At 46.2% G+C, this 20,509-nt stretch overlaps 1 protein-coding gene across 1 annotated transcript in view; it reads left to right on the top strand.

Annotated features, from left to right (window-relative positions):
* The first annotated feature begins 229 nt into the window (after positions 1-229).
* Positions 230-20,509, top strand: part of SLC22A3 (solute carrier family 22 member 3) — an 89,096-nt gene continuing 68,816 nt past the window's right edge. The window contains exon 1 of the mRNA XM_059176608.1: positions 230-715. Within this exon, the coding sequence (XP_059032591.1) occupies positions 305-715 (411 nt within the window). The 5' untranslated portion in view covers positions 230-304. The remainder of the gene's footprint in view (positions 716-20,509) is intronic.

Raw genomic sequence — 20,509 nt, 5'->3', positions numbered from 1 at the left:
CCCACCCCGACCCCGCCGCCGCCGCGTCCCCGGGGAGCGCCGCCCGGGCCGCCGCGGGCGCCCGAGGTCGGGAGGCGGGGGCGGCGGGCGCGAGGGCCCCGGGGGCCGCAGGGCCGGCGACGGCTGGCGCGGCGCCCGGGGCTGTGAGGCGGGAGCGCCGTGCGGAGGGGGGTGCGGGGGGTGGGGTGGGGAGCGGCAGGGGTGAGGCGGCGGCCGGCGGGGCCCGCGCTCACTCGGAGGCGGGGCGGCCGGCGGCAGGACGCGCTCGCGGAGTCGGGCCCGGCGGCGGCCGGCCGCGCGCACCATGCCGTCCTTCGACGAGGCGCTGCAGAGGGCGGGCGAGTTCGGGCGCTTCCAGCGGCGCGTGTTCCTGCTGCTGTGCCTGACGGGCGTCACCTTCGCCTTCCTCTTCGTCGGCGTGGTCTTCCTGGGCAGCCAGCCCGAGCGCTACTGGTGCCGCGGCCCGAGCGCCGCCGCGCTGGCCGAGCGCTGCGGCTGGAGCCCGGAGGAGGAGTGGAACCGCACGGCGCCCCCCGAGCGCCGCGGCGACGGCAGCTGCCGGCGGTACCTGCTGGAGGCGGCCAACGCCAGCGCCGCGCCCGACGCGCTCAGCTGCGCCGACCCGCTCGCCGCCTTCCCCAACCGCTCGGCGCCGCTCGTGCCGTGCCGGGGCGGCTGGCGGTACGCCCAGACCCACTCCACCATCGTCAGCGAGGTAAGCGGGTGGGCACGGCGGGCCCGCGCGACGGGACGGCGCCCTGCTGCCCCCCGGACGCGGCGAGGGCGGGAAGCCGGCCTCCGCGGCCGCCGGCCCGGGGAGGCTGGCACCTGTTGTGGCCTCTGGGGACCGACCGGGGGCAGCCCGCTCTCGAAGCGCCGCGCGCGACAGGCCGGGGCAACGTGTCGCTGATTGCCCTCTGCGAGCGAGCGGACCGAGAGATGCTTGGCTTTCGGGTGTGAACCACGGGTGGGGACAGGGGCTAAGTTCGCGGATGCTCCGCACGCACCTCCTCGGGCATCCGAGCGTCCCGTACGACGGACGTTGTCGTCGGGGTGGTTAGGGCAAAAGTGGGAAATTACGGTCCCACTCGCGGCGGAGACCCGCGGCCCCTGGGGCGAGAAACTTGGTTGGGCCGGGCAGGATTGCTCTGTGGTCTTCAGGGGCTAAAGGAAGGGCGGAACGTCAACTGGTTGCCCAAAAGATGATCGGAAGTGCACGGGGACAGAGGTCAAGACTCTCCGTGGGCATGATTTTAGCAAAACTGCTCTGGGGCAAAGAGCAACATCTCAGAGAAATTGGGAAAGCTGTGGGTTTCCATGAAGGGTTTTAATTTTAATTTAATTTTTTTTTCGTGTTAGTAAATTACAGGAAGGCAGCAGAAAGGGCTACAACCTTACAAGGCAGATCCCCCTTCCCAGGGTAGCCGCCTGGCTGTGTTTGGGACGACAGCGCGTTGGTTAGCGGCCGCTCAGCCTTGGCCGAAGCACTGTTGCCACGCTGGGCTGGGATGACAGTTTCTTCCTCATCTTTGTGCCTTAGCTGTGGGGACTGCCTCCACGGAGGCTGGGTCACAGCAACCAGCCGTTTCTTTGAACTTCATGGGCAATCAGAGATCAATTTAATTTCCTAAAAAAATGATTGAATGTGCTCTGGCAAATTAGGAAAGAAACATTTTTATCTTCAGTTATTGTCATAAACGTTTTTTAAGCACTTCCTTGAATAAGAGGGAAAACTCTAGATATGAAATTAGTGATGCCTCTTCCATCACTGTTCATACTGACCACATCTCTCTGGTGTTGGGATTCTAGATCTTTGAGGTCACACATGTTCTATAGTGCCATGTGTGTATGGTCCTATGCTGAGTGGTGTTGAGATAAAACCTGTGGCCACCCAGCCAGGCAATGTGTCTGTGTATTCGGGGTACTTTAATTTCTACTTGAACTGTGGGTAATGATGGCAACTGCTTCGTAAACTACGTGGGGTTGCTGTTAGGGATTTCATAGATGAAATGGACAGGGTGTGGACTACAGTGGGACCGGGCATTATCCCTAGTACTTCCTCCGAGCTGTTCGATGGCTGCTGGTATCCCATTTAGCATGGCTGCTTAGTCCTTACTTCCCAGGAAAGTTAGAAGATAAGCCTTGGAGAGAGGACACTGGATTTTTGAAGACATTTAAACCTCAGAGAATAAAATGAGCCCTCAAAGCGAAACGCACATGCGCTCAAGTGGGGTTTCTGTGAGCCAGTGTGATCCCTGGACATCAGAGAAGGGAGACATAGAAATCTGTGAGTTAGTGCCCGGACAGATACTTGCGAAATATTCTGGGGTTCTGGGGTTGTTTCAGGTGACCTGGGGTTATTTCAAGGAGGGACAGGTGATCTTATGAAGGTCAGTGGCTCCCAAAAGGCAATGTGGAAAGTGGAAGGTCAGGAGACCTGGTGTGGTACTGTCTGCAGCTAGCTGTGTGGCTTGGTTGAGTCACTTAACCTCTCAGGGCTTAGCTTTCTCATCTGTAAAATGAGAGGCTGGACTAAGCCCTTTATAGTCTTACAGATGCCACCGGTGTTATGGCTGCATGGATGCTCAGGGTGCCCAGAACAACAATGAAAATTTTCAAGGAAAAGTAGAATGGCACTCAGCATGCACTGCTGAAGGCCACCAACAGGTCTTTGAAGTATATTGGAGAGATTTTTTTTTTTTTTTTAATCCCAAATTGGTCACTTTTTCTGGTTTGTTTTTAATGCTTTGATTCTTAGGAGAACCCCCTCCCCCGCCATCCATTCAGGAAATACAACCATTCAGAGCAACTCATTCTCTCTCAGAGTTCTGCCTGGCTCTCACTTCACTGGCTTTGGTTTTGAAGATGGTCCATTTAGTTTTTGTTTTTTCATATTCCATCGGGATTAAAGGAACTTTACTTCTATCTCTGGTTCACACTGTACCCAATGTGTTTCTACAGATTTAAAGATTAAGGTATTAATCATGGAAAGGAGGTGAATTGAAAGAGTTTCGAAGATGGAAGGGCAGACCAGATTCCAGAATGTCCCCATATGGCTATTGCACCCGTGGGGGGAGATATCATTGTCCTAGCCTTGTAGAAGAGGTACCTGAGTCAGGAGATGTGGAAGGACCTGCCAGAGTCCCAGATCTTCTAAGTGGCCCAGATGGGTTGAGATCCAAGGGTCATGAGGGTGAATCATTCTCCGTTCCTCTAGGTAGTGCTCAAAACCTTGGGGACGAGTCCACCCAAAATAAGCACGCGCACTTTAGAAGCTGCAGGAAATTATTTGGAACCTTCATATTTACTTCTTTCTTCTGGCCAATCTGCCATTGTATTTCATTTCGTAGCAGGAGGAGCACAGTCAGCCATAATCATCCAGACCAGCCAGGAATGTCTCGCTCCTCTTGACATGAACAGTACTGGGTGGGCGCCTGAAACTCACCCACTGTTTTTCCATCTTACAAAGCGAAATGGCTCCAAGGAATGAAGTCAAAGTCAATGCCTAGTGCAGGGCTGTTTCAGTCCAGCCCCTCTCTTACTCCTCTTGCTCAAGATGAGGCAGTAGATTTTTCACTGATAGGTAACTTCCTCAGGGCGGACTTTCTAATGTTTGCGTCTCAGCCTTGCGTGCTTGTCAGATGCTGGCCAGCGTAGAGCGTGACAGAACGCAGGAAAGTCTGAGCCTCCTCCACCCGCACACTTCACTTCCTTGCCTAGGAGTGAGTCTTTGAAATGGATGTTAGGACTTTTAAATGTCTGCTTGTATGCCATAAATGGAAATTTTTTTAAAAAAGGAGAAAAAGAAGGAAGGAAAGAAAAAGAGCTTCTCCTTAGTGCCTCAGTGAACCTGGGTTCAGAGCACCTTTTAAAAATAGTCCGAATCAGTCTCATTTTTCCTTTCCAGGTCATTTCCCCCCAGTAAAAGGAATGCCCTTATGAGGGAAGTAGCTGCCACCCTGGAGAGTGGGGCAGCTTGGCTTTGTAGGGCTTCACGTGTCTCTGCTTTGCTCTAACTCGTCTATCCCACGACACAGGCCAACGCAGTCGGTTAACCCACAGACATCAGAGGTGCCAGCATCCTCTCTTTCCTGAATGTCAAGTGTGGCAAGTCTCTCCAGACCCACGTTTTAGTCTGGGCTCAGTCTCTGCTATGCTCTGGGCACTGGAGAAAGATCTTGCTTCGGCACCGCTTTTATTGCTAGATATTATTGGGGCCTCCCTCGTTTTTTGCTGAATCAACCTCACCAGGAGGACATCTGCTTCATCATTACTTCTAAGACCCACATAGGTCACTGTTCCTTTTTATCTCATTAATTTCTCCTCTTTATTATTTGCTCTTGTTTCCCAGATTGACTTTTGGGATGCTTCTTTCAATGGAAGTTTGATGCATATCTCAGTTATTTTCAACTTTTCTTCTTTTGTAGCATAAATATTTAAAGCTATAGATCTCCTTCTGTGTACTTTTTTGGCCATACCTGACAAGTTTTGAAATGCAGGTTTCAATTATTATTCTATTCTCGGTATTTGTAATTTCCATTATGTTTTCATCTTTGGCCCGTGACGTTTTTTATCTTTTTTAGTTGTTACCTTGCAGTTTAGCTTTGGTGTATCAGAGAACATGGTCTGTGTGATGCTGCTTCTTTGGACTTCATTGAAGTTTGCTTTTTGGCCTTTAAGAGGTCAATTTTCATAAATGTTCTGTACATGTTCTAGAAGAATGTGCAGCCCTTAGCTATTGGGGGCAGGGTTTATAGACATCCCATATTTGAAGCTTGTTTCTTGTGCTCTTAAAATATTCTAGATTTTAATTAACTTTCCGTTAGCTTGGTCTGTTGAGATTAACAAGTACTGGAATTAGCTATTATGTTGGAGCATCTGTCAGTTCCTCCCTGTATCTCCAGCAGGCTTAAAAAGTTACATACATGGGGCAATTTTATTGGGTGTGTGTATCTACAAATTTAGATTTTGCTTGTAACCTACATAGTGAATTGAACCTTTTGTCCGTGTTTGGAGACCCTGTCTAAAATCTGTGAATTATATTGTCTTGCTGTATTTTGTCTCATACTAATGTGGCCACTTCACCTTTCTTTTAGTTAATATTTACCTGTTGGATCTTTTGTTTCCGTTACTTTCAAACTTCCCATGTTCTAAGAGTTTAGATGTATCTCTTATAAAATGCATATAACTTGATTTTGTTTTCAACTGGTACACATAGTCTCTTTACATTTATTTTATTCATTGATATATTTGAGCTTGTTATATTATTTTTCATATTATATAATATATAGAATTTTATATATTATTTTTGTATGTTTTTCATATTTTCTCATATTTTTCTTATATCATATTATTCTATTATACATATTATTTCTATGCTTTTTTCCTCCCTTTAAAAAATGATTTTTCAATTTGTTTTTCTTATTCTATTTTGTTCCTTCCTTTACTTATTTGGAATTTAGATCCTTTATTTCAGCTCTTTTAGTGGTTATCCTTGACATTTTACTATGCTTACTTAACAGCACCTAAATTTAATACTGCAATCTTCTCAACAATTTAGGAAGTTTCAACACTTTCACTCAGTCTCTCACCTCGTGTATCACAGGTGTTTGTAGCCAATATCCTAGGTCTTTCTTTTTAGTCTTAATTTATGGGCTCTGTGTAGATCACACATGCTTGGGTTTACACTGCTCATCATTTCATACAATATCTCCATTTCCCCCTTCCTTTTGATATAAATCTTTAAAATTTTTCTTTAGTGCATATCTCTAGGTGGTCCATGTTCTCAGTTTTTGTTTATATGGGAATGTCTTTGTTTCCTCATTCTTAAAAAAAAAAAAAAAATAGGTAATCTCTACCCCAACATGGGGCTCGAACACACAACCCAGAGATCAAGAGTCACATGTTCCACTGACCAAGCCGGCCATTATTCACCATTATTCTTAAAAGACTGGTTTTGCTAGGAAAATAATTCCATGTTGCCAACTGTTTTCCCTCAGCCCTGTGAAGATGTTAGTTCTGTCTTACAGCTTTCATTTTGCGTTGGAAAAATCTGCTGTCAGTCTCACTGTCCTTTCTGCTAAGGTTGTATTTAAGTGGGTATTTCTTTTCTTTGCCCAGATTGGTGCATATTGCCCTAAAAGGCATCTGGCACATAATAGACATCCAAAAGATAGTCACTGGATGAACCAATTGTTGTATTACCTTTAACTGAATTTTGGGAAATTCTCAGCCAGTGTCTCTTCTGTGTTCCCTTTTCCTGTTCTCTTCTTTCCTTAATTAGACATAAGTTGGACCTTCTTTAGCTATCCTTCATGACTCTTAATGTTTCCCTCATATTTTCCACTTCCTTATCTATATATATCATTGAGATGTTTTTTCAGACCTACCTTCTAGAATACTGCCTTCATATTCAGCAGTATCAGCTCTGTTATTTAATTCATCCACTCAACTTTGTAGTTCAACAATTATCTTTCTCATTTGTTGAAGTTATATTTGTAATCTATCAAATATGCCTGGCCACTTATTGGTAGTCTCTTATTTCTTGCCCATTTTTCAATTTCTTTAAGTGTTTTATACATGATTACTCTAAAGTTTGTATCTGGTACTTATACTACTTGAAACCCTTGGGGTTCTAAATCTTTCATTTGCTGTTTGTCATATGTTTTGTGATTGGTGTTTGTTGATTGTAAGCTCTCAGGCGGTTGATCTCTTTGGGAAACCTGAGAGGATTTTCCTGTGGGGGAAAGGAGCTGGGGGGCAGTACTGATCTGGAATCATTTTCTCCCTTCCAGACTTCCTGGGTGAGTTTACAACAGCTGAATCTATCACTGTTGTTTGTTTATTTTTATCAGAGGTGTGTGGTTTTCCCCCACTTCCTGAAACACCAGTAATTCAACACAAATTATATTTTATGCTGAACCTTATTTTTCATCACCAGTGAGGTGAGGTGATAGGTGTAGTGAATGGATACCTTCTGAGTGACTATAAATCAAGGCAGAATGGGCACTGACCTTGACCTCAACCTCAGAGGACAAGGAGGAATGGGAGAGGAATATATGAGGAACAGGATGTTTCATTCTCTCCCTCTCTTGTCTTCATTATCATTTTCCCTGTAGCCATTTATTAAATGCCCTCTGGAGCACTGGTTGGTGTGTATTCCTGGCACCCACCCACAGAGAGTTGGAATCAAAAGATTGAGGTGGGGTCAGGGCATCTTCATTTTTCACAGGCATACAAAGCCCATGCAGGTGGTCCATGGGAACTCGTGGAGATGCACTGGGTGTTTCTTTATGAGGAGTGTGATGAGAATGTCGTGAGTGGAACTGCTTTATGTGTGACTGAAACAAGTGCCGGTTCCCCTGAACTCACTCTGTAGACTTTGGGACAGAAGCATCGTCTCTTTACCTGAAGGCAGGAGCCCCAGATTTTATCTGGTGAAATGCTGCCATTCACCTACAGAAAGCTTGAAGCTATCTGTAGATAGCTTCAAGACCAGAAGTCATGTGCAGAAGTACTGGTTTCTGTTAACATGTACAGACTCTTGAGCTGGGTAGGGGTAATGGGCAGAGAGGGAGGAAGTGGTGTGGGGGCTATAGTTTGCTGAACTCAAATCTATCAGAGACGGGCTGGCCAGATGTGGCTGACCATAAAGTCCTGTAATTGATGAGAGTAGGGTGCTCACAGCTGAACCACACTCCCGGCGAGTTTTGGCACACTGTAGAGTGGAGCTTTTCACAGAGGTAGGGGCACAACTAAGTGGGATATCTTAACAGATAAGACATTGATATATATGTCTATATGTTTTGATGTATCTTTGGGATTCAGTAGATCTGGCCCTAAATGTCAGCTCCTCTGTATTTCAACTTCAAGGGCAAGTCACAGAACCTGCCTCAGCCTTGGTGTCCTCAGCTCTAGAACGGAAGTCATAACACCTACCACAGTGCTTGGTCTGACATCTATCTACATCAGAGTGCCTGTCATTGTGCCTGGCCAGAAGTCATGTGCAGAAGTACTGGTTTCTGTTAACATGTACAGACTCTTGAGCTGGGTAGGGGTAATGGGGAGAGAGGGAAGAAGTGGTGTGTCAGATCTGACCCTGGGGCTATAGTTTGCTGAACTCAAATCTAGCAAAATTAACTTGCCTTAAATATTTAAACAAAACAAAACACATCTCTTGGACACTAATTTGCCCTTAGTGCAGAGAATACCCTGCATTTTACCTTCCTGACCCAGAACCAGGTCGTATTTCCCAGCTTCTCTTGCCGCTGGTGGGTCATGAGGCAGAGTCCTGGTCAGTGGAGTTGGGAGAAGTAATATGGGGCACTGTCAGGCCTGCAGCCAGACAGCCTTCCTTCTGATAATCCCACTCTCTCCCTTGCTTCCTTCACCTGCCAGCAGAAAATGCTGAAGCGCTCAGATGTGGTGGAGTCCTTAGACAGAAGGAGATCCATTCCTGAAAGCCTGTGGGGAGGGGAGTCCCGGTCCTGCCCCCTCCAGCTCCCCTGCATGGGAACGGGAAATTAATGAGAAGTCAACTTTCTTGTATTGAGCCACTGAGATTTGGGGTTGTTTGCTGCAACTCTTAGAGTGAGCCTACTCTGACTGATACAACATTTGGGTATATTTCCTGTAGGCTGCATGCACCTGATTAAATGGTATGGAAGCTTGTTCCTTCAAGACAATGCTCCCCTTGGTCTGGTCACGGGGCCACCTTGTCCTGGTCCATGGGCGTCTATGGCCCGACAGGCCCCTGGCCTCTTCAATGCCCAGTGCTCCAGCCCCTCTGGGACATGTCCAGCTGCTCTCCCCAGGCTTTGGAACATGCTGTTTCCTTTTCTCAAAATACCTTGTTTCTTTCTCCATATGACCATTCCATTTTTTTTTAAGCTTCTTAAAAATATATTTTTAGAGAGAGAGAGCAAGCAGGGGGAGGAGAAGAGGGGGTGAGCGGGGGAGGGGAAAGAATCTTGAACAGACTCTGCATTGAGTGCAGAGCCTGATGCAGGACTCGATCTCACAGCCCTGAGATCATGACCTGAGTCAAAACCAAGAGTCAGACACGTAACTGACTGAGCTGCCCAGGCGCCCCATGACCATTCCATTATGCAGCTAGGAGTTACCTGTTCTAGAAGTACCTTCATAATTTCCACCCGCCCCCTGCAACCCTCCCCAGACACCTGCTGATTGTGTTCATCATGACCTCCCTTGTCAGACTGCAGGTTTCTTGAGGGTGGAGACCATGTTCAGTAAGTATTTGTGATGAAATTACATGGTGTGTAACAATTTTTTGTGGGTCAGTTAGTGAGTCAGTGTGAAAAGGGTTAGGTGACAAATTTGACCCCTTTTATAACGTTGGTTAAGCCAACCCTGAAATTGTTTAATCTTCATAGATTAAAATAAGCTCTTCTCCCCAACAGGGCTGCTCCTTGTTCTTTCTCTTTCACAGTACTTCTATGTTTTGATTTAGAGAAAATGGACATTTTAACAACTTTGATATATTGAATGTGATATATCTGATATCATTTGAATTGAAATATTGCTGCATTTTCTTAGGCATAATTCAGTTTCTCTCAGCAGTGTTTTGTTTTTTCAGTGAGGATCTTACACAAATTTCACTACTTTTATTCCCAAGTGTTTGCTGTTTCATGAATAGCATTGTACATACGGGCTTCCCCTCACACCCATGATTTCTGGCAAATCCTCAGGGGCTACGGCCCTGTAGAAACTGCCTCTTCCCCCCAACCCCCACCCAGAGCGGAGGGGCAGCAGACCATACCCCTGCTCCTGTCTCTTGTCCCCAGAATCCTAGTTTGGGGGATGTGACCTGGAACACAGAGGGAACCAGGGACTAGAACTGCTGGCTCTTTGGGGCCCTAATTGTTATGTGCTGACGTTCACTGTGCAGAAAAGGCTATGTGTTCAGCTGTCCCGGCACTTTTTGGCACATCTGTGTCTTCAACCTAGCCACACTCCAGAAGCCTCTGGGCACAGGCACAGGGCCCGGGTCAGCAAGGGGCATACGGGGGCCTGGCTCTCAACAGTTCAGAGACCAGGTGCTAAGCCCTCCAAAGCTGGCGGGGGGGGGGGGGGGGCGGGGGGCGGGCAGACACTGCTTACCTCTCAGAACAAAGTAAAACCTTTCTAACACTCTTCCTCCTTTTTTCCTTTGTTGACTTGTAGCCAAGGAAGGACGTTTATTTCTCCTCTAGGAGGAAAAGGCAGAGTTCCTTAAGGTTCCTGATGGAGCTTTCTGAAACGACAGATGTGGTCCGTGCCATGGTGTCTGGCTGAGGAATCCGTAACATGGGTTTTCAGGGACTGGTCTGTGTTTGGAATAAAACAAAGCAATTTGGGGCCTGGCACTTGTGCGGTATCAAGAGGAGCATTGTGGGATGCAGTTTAAGGGCCAGTAAGGCGAATGAGAGACATGATTTTCACAAATTCTTGCATGAAATTCTGCAGGTAGTGGGGGTCTTGTGAAGCACATCATTCGAAGTGTAAGATTGATTCAGTAATATAACTTCAAAAACTGTGTTTAGGGGAAATTAAAAATGAATGTCAGGGAATAAGCATAATGATTATTGTTGGATATTTTTAAAAGCTTGGACCGAGGCCTCTGATTACTCATTGAAGCTGATCCAAGACTCAGAGCCCCATCTCGGTTTACTGTGGGCTACTAGAGACAGTGGGCAACATCAGCAGGACCTCTGCTTCCTCTTCAGAGGAAAGCAGTCAACTGCCAACAGATTTCCAAGGTTCCTCTGTCCTGGTTACTCTAAAACCAAATTCACTTTTGGGTTCCTGATGTATTTAATTCCTGAGCTCACAGTTGTCACATTCACACAAGAGTGGGAATATGTCTTGGAATGAAGCTCACTTAAAGCCTAGAGGTGTTAGTTTCTGGAAATCAGGATGGATTTCCGCCCCCCCCCCCCCAGGGCACCTTTCTTCCTGGTGGGCACGGTGTGGTGTGAGTGATGTCTGCAAGGAGCAGAGGGGCTGCGGGGGATGTGTGTCCCTTCCCTCTGAACCAGGTGCCCATCCTGCCTTCTTTCGCTTTGACTTTAGTCCCTGGGGCCTCGGGGGGAATCTGAGGGGGGCATACCATAGGCCACCCACACACTGAAAATGCCCACGGGAGGTAGGTTGGACTTCAGAAACGTAGGTGATTAGGATGCTGTCAGATCCTGTCTCAGGAGGCAAGTGACTCCTTGTAGGATTGCTGTAAGGCAGGAGCAGGGGAGATAACCAAGTGACAGGTGCATCTCTGGCTTTCCATTTTAACAGCGATCCCTGGGGTCAGAAGTGGGGACAGTAATATGGAAAAATGAACTGGAGTTTCACCAGCCTGTCCAGACTCACAGCCTTTGGCCTCAATTATCTGATCATTAACACTCAGCCATTAAAACTTAACACTGAAAGCTCAACATGTTAAAACATTTAAGTATTTTAAAGAAATTCTGCCAAGGTTTAGAGGGGAATATAACATTTCTTTTCTGGGTTTTGTTTACTTATGTTGTTCTTATTTGTAATAAAAGCTAAAAATAAGAGTGGGAGTCTGTGTTTTCTAGAAAATAGTTATGAGACAAGCTTCGGAGGTTTCAGAGAACATGAGTGTTTGATGCACACGCCCTCCCGGGTACAGAACATGAATGTTTGATGTACACGCCCTCCCGGGTACAGGTGACAGGAAACCAGCACTCTCTCTCTCCACCCAAAGGATCGGGGAGTTTTCTCTTGTTGGGGTGCTGTCAGTCATTTTCGCAGTTCTGTTTCGAGATAGAATTGTTAATTTTTCTTGACTTCATAATGCAGAAATAAGAGTTTCACCTCTAAGATTTAAATGAGCATCTCATAGTATGGGATACCGTGTTATTTTCTATGGAATCAAAGTGTATTTTATGGCTGCTTGCATAACACAGAGGCAGGTTTTTGAAAAACGGTGGTTTTCTATGAAATGCCATCAATCCAGTTATACCCGGCTTGAGAGGCCCAAGTAAGGTCTCTCTAGAAGTTAGAGGAAGCTAAGGCCTTGGCAGGTGAGGATGGGAAAGAGATTACTAGCCCTGATTCTTAGGCAGTAGGACCCACGAGGCTGTTGGGTATTAACAAAATCTGAAGCCTCTGAAAGTTTTTGCTGGGGGTGTTGTTGCGATTCTGGAATCACAGGCCACCTCCTCATGAGCTAAAGAGGCCAAGGGTAGTGCAACCCTCCCGAGAGAAGACAGGATATCCATGATGTGCTTGGGTACCTGGACAGTGCGTCCCTAAAGCCACCCAGACCCCCTCCCAGGAGCGGGATGGAGGCTCCCCCAGGAGCACAGCTCCTGTCTTACGTGTCCTCCTCATCTTCTCCGCTTGACAGTGTCTCATGTCTCAGACGCCTTTCTCAGTTGTTGCTTAGGTCCCACGTACGCACAGGGCGGCTCTGATTTCACGGGGCTTCTGCCAACTGGACGCGTTGCGCTGCCCACGGCACAAGACGAAAGACAGCGTGTGTGTCTCCACTCCCCGGGAGGGACGCCATAAGCCAAAGCCTCGGAGACACAAACAGAAGGGATGGGTGCCAGGCCCTCCTCTTCCGAAGATGGATTGTAGTACATTTAGGGGAATTGAAAGAGTGTGGGAGCAAACAGTGTGTGCATTTACTAGGGATGATTTTCTAGAATCAGTGTTTTATAGACATCTATTGAGAAATTAGTTCCCTTTCCTTGTTCTCAAATGAGTGTTTTCAAAACAAATGCTCATATGGAAGTCATGGGGATAATTAAAAATATTAACTATCCAGGGTAGAGGAGAAAATTATTTTGAAACGAAAATTAATGTGGCCTCAACTTTTAAAAAGTCAAAGAAAGAAAGAAATTTTGGAATTCCTGTAGAATAAAAGAACTTGTTCCAAGATTCTACCCCACAGAAGTTCTTTGTGTCCTGGTAACTTTGTAATGAGGTGATAGATTGATCTGGGGCCTCCTTTTCTTGGTCACGCAGCAACCTAATAGGATTTCTGTGACCCCTATCCGGTATGTATGTGTATAAGGCACACGCAGAAGAATTTTGATTTTAAACAAAACCAAGTGAAATGTGTTATCAAACCACATGGGATTGCCTTCTTATTTACTGCTGTATAAATGCTTAGATATGACCATTTATGGTTGCAAAATTCTATGAAGAAATGATCACATTCTAGATCTGAATGGGCTTAGTGAGGCCTATCTCGAAGGCATATGAGTGGGTGAGAACATCGCCTTGCTGATTGTGTGAAGATGGGCAGGTTGCTGTTAGAGATGTTGCCAAGCTCAGATTCTTACAAAAGGGAATCCTAGCTGCTGTGTGCCATTGATGGGAGGCTTATACACTTCATGCGGGCACAGCGCTTGTCCCCTTGTCAGCCCCTCCCTCCCAAGCGCTGAGTGACCAGTTGTTGATGAAGATACTTAGGAAACTGACGCAGAGACGCAGCTTGGGTCTGGGAATTAGAGGGAACAACACACGTGTAGGTCCAAGGAAGCTTTTGTTGGGCAGGCCACCAAGATTCCAGCCCTGAGAGACATGGCAGGGATCCACTGTCGAGCTGCTACAGTGGGGACTTAGTAATAAAGACCAAGGAAAGATCCCGGGTGCAAGGTCAGAGCTACCAGCTTGGGCAAAACTTCCCAGGGCTCCTTGTTCCCGTCTTGACCTGGAATTGACACTCTCCAGCCCCGTCTCAGTGGCTCAGGGGGCTACTCAAGGTCGTGTGCTTAGGGAAGGCCCTGAGCCTACATCATCCCCGACTTCTCACTCTTTGTCGCTAAATTGACCCCCAAGTCCTGAGTGTGCCTGGTCTGGGCCGGGGTTGCGGGACCCAGAGTGACTCAGTCTCCACGGGCTGCTGCAGACAGAGCGGAGAACCGCTGGGCTGGGATCTTGAACTTCCCTAAAACAGGGCACGGGCCGAAAACCTGGCAGTATCCAAGGCTGGTTTAACGTGCATTTTTTGTAAAAGACCTTTCCCGGTTGAGGTTGTAACTGTTTTATTTGTTGCTGTTTGTGGGTAGGAGGCGTTGTTGGAGGCAAGTGACGGCTTGAGCTGTGTTGTCGGAACTGGTGTGTTCTGTGTTCCCACAGGGCAGGTTGCTGCCCAGGGAGCGTCTCTGGTGAGTGTAGGCAGATAGTCAGAGGCACCCACTGCAGCCCTCCGGCCCCAGGCTAGAAAGTGCTTCTTCTCTGGTTCTCTGGCTGGGTGGGATGGTAGCCTGGCACCTGGGATGTCCACAGCGGCCAGTTCCCTAGGTCCCATATAGCTCTGGGGGGAGAGGAAGGTCACTGTGCATGGTCACTCAGAGCCGTGCACACAACTCTGCCGACTGCCACCTCCCCTGGCCCTATTTCGAGTGAGGGGTTTTGAGAAGAACTAAAGCATCATCATAACATGAAGCCTTCTCGTCACATGCTGCCCTTTGTAAGTACCAGAAATCCTTCACTAAATATGCACAGTAAAGGTTCCCTAAGAGGATTGTGTTGGAATGCACCAGTGCGGGTCATGCTTACTTTCCGGCAGATCAATAAGACAAATTTGCTTCGGAGCGCCTGGGTGGCTAAGTCGGTTGGACATCTGCCTTCAGCTCTGGTCATGATCCCAGGGTCCTGGGATCAAGCCAGTGTCGGGCTGCTTGCTCAGTGGAGATCCTGCTTCTCCTCCTCCCTCTGCTGCTCCCCCTGCTGTGTTCTCTCTCTCTGTCAAATAAATAAATAAAATCTAAAAAAAAAAAAAAAAAAATGAAAGAAAGAAAGAAAGATTTGCCTCATATTTTTGGGCAGTTTTCAGTCGCTGTCTCGTGTCACAGTTTGCTTGTCCTGTCGTGAGAAAGTGGCCTCAGAGAGAAAAGACCAAAGGAGTATTCCCCAACCTCCTGCCGACTATGAAAAGAGCACACGACCATGGTGGGGGGCAGTAATCATAAATACTGGGATTCGGGTTGGGGTTGAGGTGAATTTGGACTAAATTGCTTTATATATTAAGCAATCCAGTCTCTTGACATTGAATAGACACTAAAATCTAATCCATGAAAGTAGCGTAATTCCCAATAGGGACACAAAACCATACTGTAATCTACTACATATAACCTTATAGTTATTAGTGCACCTTCCTGCTTGGAATTTTTTTTCTTATTTAATTACCAAAAACATTAAAACATAGTAAATAGCCGACTCACTTCATCCTCATGCACCTTCCTTTGTAGGGAAGGAAAATAGGATACAGGAAGATTAAGTAACTTGTCCCATATATGGAGCTCTAGAAGGGAGAATTGGAAAAAATATTTTTGATGTCTGAACCGACAAGAGATTCACTAATGTCTCTAGAATATAAAAAGGACTTCTATAAATCAACAAGAAAGAGGTAACAAGTCTTATAGAAGAACTGACAAAGAGTATGGACGGTTTTCATGAAAGTAGATCGTGAAGGCCCTTAAGCATAAGAAGCAATGAAGATCCATTCATGATCAGAGAAACAAAAATGCAAACAAGACAGTGCTTTACATGCATTAGGCCTGTTAGAAACTACAGAGCCCAGCGATGACAAGTGTTACAGGGTAGCTGCTAGAGGACGTGTGCAGCTACTTTCCACAATAGTCCTGAATTACTGATGCCAGTCAGGTGTCCACATATGTGTACTGTGATCCTGTAATTCCACTCCTGTGCATAAGTCCCAAAGGAAATTCTCAAACCCACCCATCCGTTCGTCCATCCATCCGTCCGTCCATCCATCCGTCCGTCCATCCATCAGGAGTCAGACATGTTCTTTGCAGCATTACTTGGGTGACAGAGAGTTGGAAATGATCTGGGAGAGAGGGAATGTCAAATGCAGTGGGTACACCCCATGCAGTAGGCAGAAATGATGGGTTAGATGTTCACATAGCATCACGGATGGCCTGTAATGCATAGGGCAGAATAAAAAGTAAAAAATAGAGTGAGGTATAGGATACAATATCATTTACATAAAATTGAAAGTGTATGCGTATAAAACAGGATCAATTCTACAAGAAGACAAGCAAAAGATACACCTTAACACATCAGGATGATTGCTTCGTGGGGATGGAATGGAACTAGGAATAGCAATAAAATGGAATCAATCTATAAAATAAGATAGGGGTCTTCTATAACCAGTGACTAAAATACCTTATGATCAACTCAACCTTCTTCCCTTAAGACTATTTTTGTGTGTGTATTATGTTAGTCGTCATAAAATACATCATTAGTTTTTGATGCAGTGTTCCATGATTCATTGTTTCTGCACAATGGTCCGTGCTCCGCGCAATCCGTGCCCTCCTTGATACCCACCACCAGGCTCACCCATCCTCCTGCCCCTCTCCCCTCCCAAACCCCCAGTTTCCAAGTCCACAGTCTAACATGGTTCATCTCCCCCTCTGATTTCCTCCCCTTCGTTTTTCCTTTCCTTCTCCAAATGTCCTCTGTGCTATTCCTTATGTTCCACAAGTAAGTGAAACCGTATGGTAATTGACTTTCTCTGCTTGACTTATTTCACTCAGTATAATCTCTTCCAGTCCCATCCATGTTGATACAAAAGTGGGGTATTCATCCTTTCTGATGGACCACATCTTCTTTATCCATTCATCTGTTGAAAGGCATATTGGCCCTTTTCACAGTTTGGCTATCTTGGACATTGCTGCTATGCACATTGGGGTGCACATGGCCCTTCTTTTCACTACATCTGTATCTTTGTGGTAAACACCCAGTAGTGCAACTGCCGGGTCGTAGGGTAGCTCTATTTTTAATTTTTGAGGAATCTCCACACTGTTTTCCAAAGTGGCTGCACCAACTTGCATTCCCACCAACAGTGTAAGAGGGTTCCCCTTGCAAAAGACACAAGGGGGTAAAAAGAAAGAAATGGATTCTTTTGCAAAAGACCTTGAGGGGGTCTTGTAAGACAGATTCCTTAGAAACCACCTGGCCCTTGGCCTGTTGGATGGGTTGGCCGTAACTTAGAAATCTAGATAGGATCTCGCTAGGGTTGTTGCAAACTGTGTTGGTCCAATCTTTGGCTTTGCCATACCCACCTCTTTCAACAGAGTAATTCTACTTCTACCAATTTTATTTTGGTGGTAAGATTGTTTTGTTTTCTGAGGGAGCCAGAGTTCTTCTGTTCCGAGTAACACGGGATAAATCTTCCCCAGGATCCATTCCTGACCTAAAATTCTACATTTTAATTAAAACAACCAATTTAACTAAAAGTGTCTTAAAACTTGGAGTCTGAAGTGTCAGGCCCACATGTGTTTGTATAGAAGACATTTTCTTGGGATGGTGTTGGGCACTCACTATTCCTAAAGTTTGTTCCGTTTCTCTCTGTTCCAGGACGCCATGGAATATTATCATTGAAAGTGAACCTCTGCATAGATTTGCACCTTGGAGACTAAATATGTCTCAAGTGTCCTGAAACGGCAGGTCTCTTTGTCCGCTGTGACAGCTGGCCTTACATGTTGCCCAGAGCTGTCTACCTGTGCGGATCAGGGACAGCGCTGGTGAAGGACAGAGGGGACTCACTGGTCCCCTGGGGATGCTGTGTCCCCAGATGCAGACCACTGGGGCAGACAGAAGGCCTTTCCTGAACACATCACATGGAAGATGTCTCTCGGTGTCTGTCTCAAAAGCCCAATATAAAATGTAACAATTCAACCAAGTCTAATAGTGGCAGTCCCAACATTGCTTTTAGTTAATCCACAGTTTTTATTACGCTTTTATGTGTTCTCAGATATAGAATTCAAGGCATTGCTTTTGTCTCCCATGATCATATAATCTTCCTATTTAGGAAGACCAAGGAAGAAGATACTGTTCAAAATCTTCAGGAGAACTGGGTTCTCAAAGTCCTGTGACTGGGAAAATCTGTAGGCCTTCCAGAAACAAGACGTTCTGGCCTGTCATTACTTTCCTTTTCATCGTCTTTGATTCTTCAGTGAGGGACTGTCTTGGTACCTCTGAGTTGCCCAGAAAACAGTCTGAGACGAAGGTTTGCGTATGCGCTATTTAATGCGTTAAGACAGCCAGGGAACAGAAGTGGGGGAAAGAGAGTGAAGTGAGAAGGGAGTATGCCACCTCACCATTACATCTTGTAAGGCATGTGCCACCTGTCCCCAAGAACCAGGCCAAGAAGGGGGGAACAGAGAGCACTGAAAGAGAAAAGGGGAAGACTTCATCCAGTGGCTCCTGTCTCCCAGTGGTCGGTTTCCCTCTGCAGGCATTAACTTGCTCAGGCTTTAAGGATACCAGGCAGAGAGTGTGTGGTAGCTTGGAGGTTGAAGGAGGTTGAAGGTTGAAGGTATAGGGCAAGAACAGGAAGCCGGGAGCTGGGAGAGGGAGCCTGCATCAGGCAGTCAGAGCTCCCACAGGGCCGGTCAGGAGGCAAGTGAGCCTAGAAGATTGGAGGGGTGCAGAGAGAGTCCAATCTCGAGACCTGTAGATCATTAGGTCCTGCACAGATGCTGTCCTGAAACCGTAGTGGGGCCCTACTCACTGGATATTTGCCTCTCTCGTCCCAAACCTGGGTGTGGTAGATCCCGGCCACCATCTTTGGCCCAACTTCCTGTTAGACTCCCTTGTCCCCCCTACCCCCACCCCGCCGGCCTCCTTGCAGAGAGCTACCTCGGATCCCCCAGTTTTCTTGTGGAAACTCTGGAGTTTTCCCCTTATAACACTGTGATCTGCATTCCAGCCCCTACTTTGTTCTACCGTTTGCACCTGGGGCTCTCCTAGGGTGACCAGCTCTCCCAGTTTGCCTGGCATTGAGGGGGTTTCCTGTGATGTAGGACTTTCAGTGCTGGATCTGGCAGAGTCCCCAGCAAGCTGGGACAGTGGGGCATCTCGGGTGCTCTACAGGCAGAAAAAGTGATTCACAAAAGGTATAAAAAATGAAAACCTGTGAACAACTTGGTTGTGTAATAGGAGGGGATACAGTTAAATAAACACAGTGTCCCATTTGATACACTATGACAGAGATGATAAAACTGTGTTTACAAAGTAATAATGTGGAAATGCTTATGCTACAGTATCAAGTTAGGATATCAATATATACAGTATCAAGTTGGGATATCAGTATGAATCTATTGCATGATTTCAATCATATATTTAAAACCTCTGCCTAGAAAATCAGTTGTTGAAAAGCAGGGACTGCCTTATGCAAAGGCCTTGGAAGGAGAGACATTTATTGCTCCTTATATTTCTTAATTGAGATATTCTCTTGCCAAAGTCACTGCTAAAGTGAGATAAAGCCAAGTTGTGGTCATGCCACGTTTAAAATTGATGAGCAAATGAATGTAGATCATTCAAATTAACTACAGTGTTTTATTGTTGTTGTTATTCAACTTGATAGGATTGCTGAGAAACGAGTCAAACTGCAAAAACTTAGAGCATGTGAGTAAGACTAGGTTTTCAGCAAAGGAAAAAACCACTATATTCCTTCTCAATAAGGCCCACTTACTAGGGGTTGTGAAATCCTATAGCTAGTGAAAGAACACTATTCATAATTTCTTATCCAAAACAATTATTTTGTTGCTTACTTGAAAACCTCCAGAAAAGAGGGGAAAGTTTAGAGAAAATAGCCTGGGGAGAACAACCCTCTGGCTTTGCCAGTCCAGAAACTGTCATATGGTGACAAGAGGACTTTTCTTCACCCAACACAAGATCAGAAAACAAACCTAAACCTGTACTTGCCTCGCTTGCTCTGAATTATCAAAAAGGGGATTGCTTCACTTAGCAGGAATTAAGGTTGAGTCAGACCTAGCTTTAATATCTAATCTGTTTGCATGTGTCAGAGACCTTATATTTTGCATCGTCCACTTTATATCATTTTATATCAGTAATTTTTTTAACTGTGTGACAAGCCTCCTTTACTTGACTCATAAACCACTTATTTATGTGTTTGAGATTGTGTACTATTTGGGGTGATTTTGGTTACCGAATTTTATTTCCGTCATGAAATCGTAGTAGCTAAATGTGTTCTGGGGGCTTTGAATATATTATGTTAGCGTCAAAATAGTCTAAATGATGGAAGTAGTTATTTTCCTGTTGCCAAATGGTGGAGTTGCCACTGTGAAGATAGGCCAGTGTGAGCTGGATTCCTTCTGAGGTCAGCCTCACCCAAACCAATGACATGTCCCTAACCACCTGTCTCCAGAACAGTGGCTCGCAAAGTCTAGAACCACCTGGAAGGCATGTGAGGACTGAGACTGCTATACTCCACCACAGAGTTTCACAGAGAGTCAGTTGGGCTAAGGAGGGCCTGAGAATCTGCATTCTCAGAGACCAAGTCTCCATGTATTACTGATGCTGTGAGCCCTAGGACCACACTTTGAGAACCACTTGGTCTAGAAGGAGGCTGGCTTTAGCTCATGATTTTTCATTAGGTGATGACTGGCTATCATTACACTTGAATGAAAAACATGACTCTTTTTTTTTTTTTTTTAGATTTTATTTATTCATTTGATAGGCAGAGATCACAAGAAGGTAGAGCAGC

This window comes from Mustela lutreola, chromosome 6 (assembly GCF_030435805.1).
Source record: "Mustela lutreola isolate mMusLut2 chromosome 6, mMusLut2.pri, whole genome shotgun sequence".
In the NCBI taxonomy this organism is placed as follows: domain Eukaryota; kingdom Metazoa; phylum Chordata; class Mammalia; order Carnivora; family Mustelidae; genus Mustela; species Mustela lutreola.
This window is presented reverse-complemented; position numbering and strand designations above follow the sequence as displayed.